General features: G+C 47.6%; 1 protein-coding gene across 1 annotated transcript in view; it reads left to right on the top strand.

Annotated features, from left to right (window-relative positions):
* The first annotated feature begins 2,294 nt into the window (after positions 1–2,294).
* Positions 2,295–9,420, top strand: part of ST6GALNAC2 (ST6 N-acetylgalactosaminide alpha-2,6-sialyltransferase 2) — a 21,609-nt gene continuing 14,483 nt past the window's right edge. The window contains exon 1 of the mRNA XM_015589601.2: positions 2,295–2,401. Within this exon, the coding sequence (XP_015445087.1) occupies positions 2,295–2,401 (107 nt within the window). The remainder of the gene's footprint in view (positions 2,402–9,420) is intronic.

The following is a 9,420-nucleotide window of genomic DNA, read 5'->3' on the forward strand; positions in this document are numbered from 1 at the left end:
TCCCGTCTGATCTCGGAAGCTCAGCAGGGTCGGGCCTGGTTAGTACTTAGATGGGAGACCACCTAGGAAGACCAGATGCTATAGGTGTAAAAAATAAAAAAAAAGGGATTGTAAACTGACAAGGTCCTTGCAATCTGTGAGGTCAACCAAGGGTTGCCTTGCCTAAAAAAATAATAATAAAATAAAATAAAAAAGGATGGATAAATCCGACTACATAAAAATGGTAAAATTTTGTCTGGCAGAAAATCACAAGGCCAAAGATAAATTTAAAAACTGAAAAAAAAAAAAGTTTGCCATGTAGATCATGGATTAAGAGTTAATATCTCTAATATATAAAAGGCTCAGTAATGGAAAGAAATAAGACGAAAAACCCAAAAGAAAAAATGGGCGCAAAACACAAACAGCAACAATGCCTTCGAAAAAAGATATAAACGTGCCCCTTAACCACAAGCAAAAATGTTCAAGTTGACTGGTAACAAGAGAAATACAAATTGAAATTACTCTGAGATAGTATGTTTCACCCATCTGATTGGCAAAAATTAAGAAGCTTGACGACCATTGTGTTGTGGCTTCGAGAAATGGGGTCTTCTATGGCAGCCGTGGGACTGCAAATGGGTGCAGCTCCTGGGGAGCGGACTTCGACAGGCTCAAACAAAACTATGTATGTGTTTACCACTCGACCAAAAAAAAAATCCCTTCTCTAGGAATTCACCCCGAAGACCTATCTCCAACGATACAAAAATAAATACACACAAGGTTGTTCACTGTGGTAGGGTCTGAAGATGCAAGATATTGGAAACTTACGATTCTTACGCATAAGAGATGTAAATGCGAAGAATGGTCCCAAGACAGGATGGAAAAACATGAGCTGACAGGGGCGGTTACTAAGATATAGTAAGTTAAAAAAAAAAAAGCGAGACTCAAAAACAACCAAAAAGTAAAGACAAAAGAGATTTTAGGGTATTTATACCTTTTTACGTAGGAAAGAAGAAAAATAAGGAAGTATGCGTGTATCTGCTTATTTCTGCAAAAAAGAAACATGAGGAAAAGATACCTAAAACCAGTGGGATTAGTCACCTACAGGCGTGACCAGGAACAAGGCGGCAGGGCTGGAAGGCGGGGGCAGGGCATGTCACTTCTCTGAGTGTACTTTTTTGCATGGTTTTGCCTTTGTTCCTTATATACTTGAAATAAAATCAACCAGGAGGAGGGGAAAACATCCTAAAATGGAAGACAAAGAGAATCAAATGAACCTAACTGCGTTAGCACATTATCTATAACCTCCTTGAAAGGAGTCTTAGCGCTGGTTGAGTTCCCTTCTGGTCCTTCTCTCTTTCTCCATCAGTGGGTGACAGTGGGGAGTTCAGTCTGATTTTCCTCCCTCTGGATGTGCAATCCTAAATGAGCCATTCTTTTTGGCCTGCTTAGAGCCTTGTATGTCCTCAGCAACCAGGCCAGGCATCTAGGATCTGAGAAGTGATGTAGGAAATAACGATTTCCACATCTGTGAGCGAGGGGTGGAGAAACAGCCCCCCATGGGCCCTCTGTTGAAGCCCAGGCAGCAGGTGCCACGGCTACCTGTGAAGGTACCTTCCGGGTCTTCCACGATCTGCGGGCTGAAAAAAAAAATGACCATGTATTTGCTCGAGATTTTATGGACCAGCAGTCAGGGCTGGGATCAGCTTCCCTCCGCTCTGGCCTGGGGTCACCCATGCAGCTGCAGACATCCAGGGCCGAATGGTCCAAGGTGGCCTCACCCTTCCGTCTGGTAGTTCACACCAGCTCTCAGCTGGGCACCTCGGTTCTCCTCCAGGCAGCATCTCATCCCCCGGAGGCTAGACGGAGCTCTAGAACATGGCGGCAGAGGGTTCCTAGGACACACAAGCAGAAGCTACAAAGCCACTTGAGGTCAGTTGGCCAAAGAAAGTCACAAGGCCAGTCCGGAACCAAAGGTGGGGAAACAGACTGGACCTCTTGTCGAGAGGAGTATATGCATTCAAGGATGGGAGGACTTGCAGCCATCTCCACCAGCAACGCGTCTGGTGACACGGGGTAGCGTTGCTATCGCACTGCACAATGACTGGCAGTGTGGGCAGATACAGTGTTTCAACCAAAAAGGTCCTGGTCTTTCTCATGGTCCAGTGTCTGTCCCCAACACATCACTTAGCCCGCACAGGGCCATAACAGCCAGTGTTTACATAGTGCTTCCTGCCTTTCCAGAACGTGGAGCGAGCAGAGCGATTTATGAAGCTGGTGCTCTATCATCTGCATGTTCCAGATGGGGAAACTGAGACATGGAGTTTGAAGAATTTGTCCCAGCCCACAGAGCCAACGACAGTGAAGCCGACATGTGGGCTTTGCGACCCACCCTCTCCAGCATCTACGCTTCCACCTTTCATAGGTCTGCTCAGACGCATCTGGAAGGATCTCCTTCCTTGCCATCCGTCCCTCCTCCTTTGTCTAATCAGGGATTCGGGAGGAAGGCGGGAGCTGGCGCTGCCTCTCTCTCTCCCCAGTCCCCTCTCTGAAGTAACACAGCAGCCAGGGAGGCCAGCAGGTGGGGCTCCACTGTGGGGTTCATGGGGGAGGAAGCAGGTAAGGACTTGATTTGCTTTGGTGCAGAGGCGGGGGAGGAGGGAGGGACTCCCACCAGGGTACAGCAGCGAAGAGGAGAGGTGCCTGATTATGTGCTCCAGGAGATAGTGCAGCCCAGGGGGCCCCGCAGAGGACCCAGGCAGAGCAGATGGGAGGTGGGGCAGGTATGTGCAGTTGTGACATCAGGATTCGGCTGCCCCCGCTGCTGTCCCACCACACACATGCACGTTTCCTACCTCCCAGCCTAATCATATAGTAATTTTGTTTAGTTCCTATTATTACGGTTCTGTAGCCGCTAGCCACAGCTGGGCCATGGAGTTAACTCGCTATGTTGTGAGGTTTGCTTTACTTTCCACATAGTTATCAGTCATTTTATGTCAGATTTCTGCCAGTTGCCTAACTATCCATTCGAGCTGTCGATTCACACCAGGATTTCATCATTTTGAGGAAGAAATCTCTCCCACGTGTCTGACCTCCTGCAGCACCCCCCTGGTTGTCCTTACCTGCCCCACGTGTCTGCTGCCCTGTCTACTGTCGCCCTGGCAACTCCTTCCTGTGTAAGTCTCTTTTCTTTACTCGGTGTCTTCGTCCTAGTTCACACTCTCGTTTTGGTGGAGCGAGACCTCTGGTAGCTTCCTTCTGCAAGGGAGTAGAAGAGGAAAACTTTTAAAGCCGTTAACGCTGAAAACACCTGTTCTTCCATTGCATTGCGAGGTCAGCTGGGTATTGATTCTAGATGGGAGCTGGTTTCCCTTCGCCTTTTTCAAGACATCGCCCCATTGCTCTCCAGCCTCTTCTTTCGCCTTCGAGAAACCCAAAGCCACTCCTGATCTGCTCCACATGGCCTGCTTTTCTCTCTCTGGAATCTGGTCACTCTTCTCTGGGCATCCTGGGCCTCTTCATTCTGAAGACTCGTGGCCTTCAATGCTGGGAAATGTTGTGGGATTATTTTCATTGGTGATTTGTACCTTTCCATTTCTCTCTCTCTCTCTCTCTCTCTCTCTCTCTCCGTCCAGAACTTCTATTACTTGGGCATTGGGCCTCCCACATTTACCCTGTAATTTTTCTTAATTTTTTTCTCTTATTTCCTACCCATTTATCTCACTGGCCCTCCTCGCAGAAGGCATTGAGCATCTGTTCATTCCCTTATTATGCATCCCTTCATTAACACGCCACATCGCCAAGACCACCTGGTGTTCTCCAAACCAAGGTTCGATTGAACTTTCCAGCAGGAAAACATTCTGATCTTTTGCCAGGGTTGGGAGGGGTTGTCAAGTGGCTGAAGAGCGTGTGGAAGGAAATCATCTTAAATAGATTTCTACCCGTCTTTATAATTCACCCCATCAGCCTGTTTCCAAAACGCCAAATATTCCAAACCCTTTCAAAGTTTCTGAAATATAAATTGGTTTGGTTCTTGGTTCTCCAGTTAAAGTTTAGCGTTCGGCTATCTTGAGATGCTACCTCTTATGCGTCTGCTTTCAATTTCTGGAATTGGGTTGCTGTGGTCGCCAATCCTCTCCTTCCTGACCTGATATACTTTTAAAAATCCCTTTTATTAGCATCTTAGTGGGGTTTCAGGAGGGAACATAATTAGTTGCATGTGTTCATTCTGTCACCCTCGTCCAGAAACCCATGAGGAATGTTTTGTCCTCTGGACCCTTATAACCAAGTATCATCATTCGGGTTCAGTGCCCACACTGTATTTATAATTATTTAGCAATCTCTTAGACTGTCACACTTGAACTTCTAACACAGTATTTCTCAGACTGGAGAACGGGCTTTCCTGTATACGTGTCCTCACGCTTGAGAAATTACTCGGTGACGTAGAGAACCCAGAGAAATTTTTGAAGCAGAAGAGAGATATGGTCAGGTCTCCACTTTATACAAATCACATTGACAGCAAGCTGAGTTAAAGGTCCCAAGAAGGGAGGCAGGGAGGTAGAATCAGAAGACAGCATTACTCAAGGATATACGGGCCACCTGTATGCAGCAGGAGCAGGGAGATGGACACAGATTTGAAAAATATTTAGAACCAAGAAAGCAAATGGGTTCAACGTGGATTCCAAACTAAAAAACAAACAACAGAAAAGTTTCTATGAACAGTTTTAAGCATCGTAGAAAAATTTTAAATCGCTATCGTTTATTTTAAAATAGTTAATGGGTTAAAATAAATACAATATTGTGGCAGCACAATTGAGATTAATGATAAAAACCATTTTAACATTTTTGTTTCCTATTGTCGCCAAGACCAATTATAATTGTGCAAAATTTTATCAATTACACCATGATATAAGTAGGCAAATTATCTACTGTCAAAAGGAGTTACTCATTTCTAACAAATAACTCTTTTTTAAAGTAACTGACATTCTCAAGAGATTGCAAAAAAACTTCCCAATAATAGATCTATAAAAAAATATTAGAAAAGAAACCTTTTCAATCTTGAAAAGCATTAGGATCTAATTGTTTGAATCACAAGTGCTAATCCGTGTTTCGACTGATCCAGAACATCCCAGCTGATATTCAAACTTTAGTCATCAACTGTATTTTCCTTTTGCAAGCTCAGTTTCTACTCAGCTTCAATTCAGTGCATAAATTTGTCACTTTATAAATTCTCGAAATACAACTGGAACAATTTTCATCATGGCTTTTTTTCACGAAATAATTAATCATCTAAAAATGGTTTTGATGGAAATGAAAACACCAGCTCGTGACACATAATTACAACATCTAATACATTTTGATTAGGAACTCGCTTGATATGCATGCCATTTCGGATACCGAGAAATAAACTGATTTTAGTAAAAATATACTTTTACCAAGATGCTTACACAAGATTGTTTCAGAACACAGGATACTTAAAGTTTTCATCTCTCCGTTGTATAAGAGCATAATCCACATCACAAGTGAAAAGTGTGTTTTTATGCTTTTCGAGATTTTAATTCAACTTAATGATGACCTTAGATTTCTAAAAAATCTAATGAGGTATATTTCACACGTAGACACAAAAATAACTTTAACTTTTTATTATGGGAAATTTTAAACATATACGAAAGCAAACAGAACAGTGTAATGAACTGCCTGCCATTGGCTGCTCATATAAATAATAATTGATATAATATTAATATAATAATGATAAACTCATTGCCGATCTTGTCTCATCTGTAGGCCCCCCACCCCTCCCACTTATAGACCAGACCCGATTATTTTAAGCAAATCACCTGCATCCTATCATCACACCTAAAAAAGTTAACAAGTCCTTAGATTCACCAAATATCCAGTTCGTATTCAAATTTCCCTGATTCAAACAATAGCATTTTAAGACAACCAACAGTGACGGCAAAGCCACTGCAGAAGGCGGATGTCTGGATGACAGCATGAGGACTGCACAGAAACTGGATGACTACGAAACGAAGGCCATTTAAAGAGCCTGGAAATGGCCCTAAAGGTAAACTGCAAAGGAAGAAACATCTATTCAAGGAAATCTCCCAAAATTTGGTCAGAGTCTGGTATTTGAGCCCAAACTGCTTCCTCTCTCCCCATCTCAGCTCATTGAGAAAAAGCCCCGCTGGAGACTGGTACAGCCAAGACCACGGGGCTCCCTCCCCTCAGCTCCCTGTCGGCGGCTTCTTCCTGGGCCCCAGTCCTCAATCACGGAACAGTAGCTTTCCTTGGCATGGTGTCACTGAAGACACTGGGGCCTTAGTCATCCCCGCCCTGGTGTATAAAGGTGTTGGTTCCATGCTAGGAGAGGTAAACCAAGAAGATCCAAGGGTACCACCTCCATCCAGCGCGAGCTCGACTCCTAAACTGGGATGTCACTCAGATAGAAGCACATCATTGTTCTCACGGCAGCTACAGAGTTCCAGCTCTGAGATTTTGCCTAAGGACAAAAGCAGACTATCAAAACAGGTCCTAATCTCTAATCTCTTCCCAAAGGAACTGACTTCATGCGCGACAGAGGGTAGATTAAGACGAGCCTAAAGGTGCTCTGGAAAGCAGTGGGGGCCACGGCGAAAGGCCACAGGGAGGAGATGGCCGATTCAATGAAGACACAGGCTGAAGTATCAGCAACTAGTTTGCAAGAGAACCAGGGAGAGGCACAGCTGGGAGGAGCTCTCCTGAGGTCAGAACTGGAGCGACTCCCTCAGAGAAGCACAAAAGGGCATTTTTGTACTGCAGGGCAATCGGCCGGCACTCAGGGGAGCTTAACAGCTGGGTGTGGTCAGGGAAAGATGAAGAAAGCTTGGCCTAAATCACTGCCACCTGGTGACTGTGGGCATACCTCAGACATCAGAGGTTTGACACTCCAGGGGAGTGAGGATGGGCGGGCGGGGTTCATAAACATAAGCCTGTTGGTCACTAAACAAATAAACAAATAACAGTCAGCCCAGAGGAAGGTTACCAGTAGCCAGAGTTACTGCATTATCTAAAATGTCCAGTTTCTAACAAACATTTATGAGACGAGCCAAGAGACAGGGAAGCGTACTCTATCTAACACCGGAAGAAGGCTGGCCGCAGGAACGGCCGTGTGGAAATGGCCAGATGTTGCAGTTAACAGACAAAGCCCTAAAAGTAGTCCTGAGGAGAACGGTGGCACATTCAAAGTCGGAGCGGATGTAGTGGGGTTCGAACTGAAAAACTTCTGCCCTACTGGGAACGCTGAAGGCCCCCGGTGGCCTCAGTGGGGACAGTTCCAGTGGCGAGGTAGGTCAAGAAACCAGATGCAGAGAGAGATGGGGAAAGCATGGGCTCTCCTTCCCAGGCACTCCAGCGCAAAGGAGCGCGCCAGCTCAGCAGAGGTTTTTGTTGGCGTTTGCTTTGCTTTGTCTTGCTCGTTAGGATGACACATCTGGGGGCATGTTCACAGGCCAGGATTAGGATTTTGTAGAGGTGGAGGGGATGGTTGCCAAAGCAAAACCCATAGAGGTGGGAGGACATGGGCAGAGAGGCTGGCTTTCCTGGGAGGAGAGCCTGGAGCGATGCAGGTGAAGTGCGTGGGCACGAATATGTTGGGAGCCTGTTCTCAGTGGGTCTGTTGCATTTTTGCACATGTGAGCAGAGCCACCAACTGCCCTTTTGTTCCAGACCACGTTTTCAAGAATGTTGGTAAAGCAAACAGCCTTGGGAGATAAAGACAGTGCCCCTCTCTCGAGCCGATGGCGGATCGTCTTACTGTCCAATACAATAGGGCAAATGCGGAGTTGCTTGCAGCCCACTGTAAAAGATTCTGGTTCCCTTTGTTCAGGGCTCCTCAGCTGTCCAGCACCCCCACGGTGTGGTCCTTCCCGGGCCCCTCTGCCTCACCCTCACGGACTTGAGGGGCACAGAGGAGTGACACAGTGATGAAACCTATGCTGCCTGCTGTGCCATGAGTAATAATAGTCCTTTGTCTCTGACCCAGGCGTCTTGGGGCTTCTCTTCTTCCAATATCCATGAAACTGGAGCGGGCTGACCTGTTTGTGTGCACAGAGGGTAAATCTCAGACCTTCACGGTCCCCGACAGCAGACGACTTTGTAGTCAGGGGCGTGGGAAGCTGGAGCTTTCACCTTAGAGGTATGGCAGAGAGAAGAGGAGGCTTGAGCAAGGTGAGGTTCTGGAATCACCACTGGGCAAGATGGTCCCTGGAGCCAACTAAGGACAAGAAAAGGCTGGCGTGGAGAGCCCAGCCAAGGGTGAATGTGCAGTGGCACCAGTCTGCTCTGGAATGAGATGCTCGCTAGCTGCACTCTGCCAGGCCACACGGAGCAGGGGACGCTGCACAGGCAGGTCAGAGTGGGAGGGGGTGGGTGTGTGGGGGGGTCAACCCACTCACAGGAGCAGAGCACCCTCCCCACTCAAGGCTGGAGTCCGGGCAGGTGGAAACTGGGCTGTGGTGGGGGCCAAGTTTATAAGCTTGAAGACGGAAAGTTGAAAAAAATGGATGGCGACTCCCTTTTTCTTCATGATGTAGGTGAGGCGTCTACTGAGAGCGGGGAGTGGGCGTGGGATCTGGGGGCTCAGGGAGAGGGCCTGATGTTTTATTAACCACTGGGGAGGTGAGAACAGGTACCGATCAAGGGATAAGTAAATCTACTGGGATTTTGATGACCGACGACCATAAAGATTGAAATAAAAAACTTGAAACCATCACTTCTAAGCAGTATTCATCGGCAGAGGAGCGAGCTGAGGCATTTCTAAAAATCGTGAGAACTGACACTGAATGACCCATTCCCGCCCCAGGCGTGGCCAAGAGGCTTTTCTGGAAGGCTTGCAGCTGGACAGACACCTGTTGCCGCACGGGGACTTGCTCCCACACAGGTAAGAGCAGAAAGTAGGTGGAAGGGGAACGGGTCCCCGTGGCCCCTGCATTTTCTGACAGTTGGGGTATTTCACAGGCTTTTCAGGTCTAAGACTGGGGAATATGCCATCTCTCCCACTGCCCACTACCTGGGAGAGCTCTGCGTCAAGGGCACGGGGGACTCGGAGCTTCCCCACCCTTTCTCGGGACACAGGAGCCTCTGCTAGAACTCTCGGGCATCGCTCTGTGGCTGAGATCTCCAGATGGGCCTCGTTTTGCGAAGGGAATGCAATGCTTCGAGGGCCCTGGCCGCCCCGGACAGTCCCCAGATGAGGGGCCAACAGTCTCTGCTGCCCTGCCGGGCGCACCAGGCAGGCTCCCTGCCTCGGCGCCTGCACCATCGCCCGCTCTGAGCTGTCGAGCATCGCTCCTCCATCCTCCCCGCCTTCTCAGATGCCCTGGCGAACCGACCTCTCCTTACGCCCGCATTTTGGAAGGACCCGAGGTGCCGGGGCCACACCGACGCGTCTCGAGGGTCCCGCCGAGG

The sequence above is a fragment of the Pteropus alecto genome, unplaced genomic scaffold (genome assembly GCF_000325575.1).
Source record: "Pteropus alecto unplaced genomic scaffold, ASM32557v1 scaffold134, whole genome shotgun sequence".
Taxonomy (NCBI): domain Eukaryota; kingdom Metazoa; phylum Chordata; class Mammalia; order Chiroptera; family Pteropodidae; genus Pteropus; species Pteropus alecto.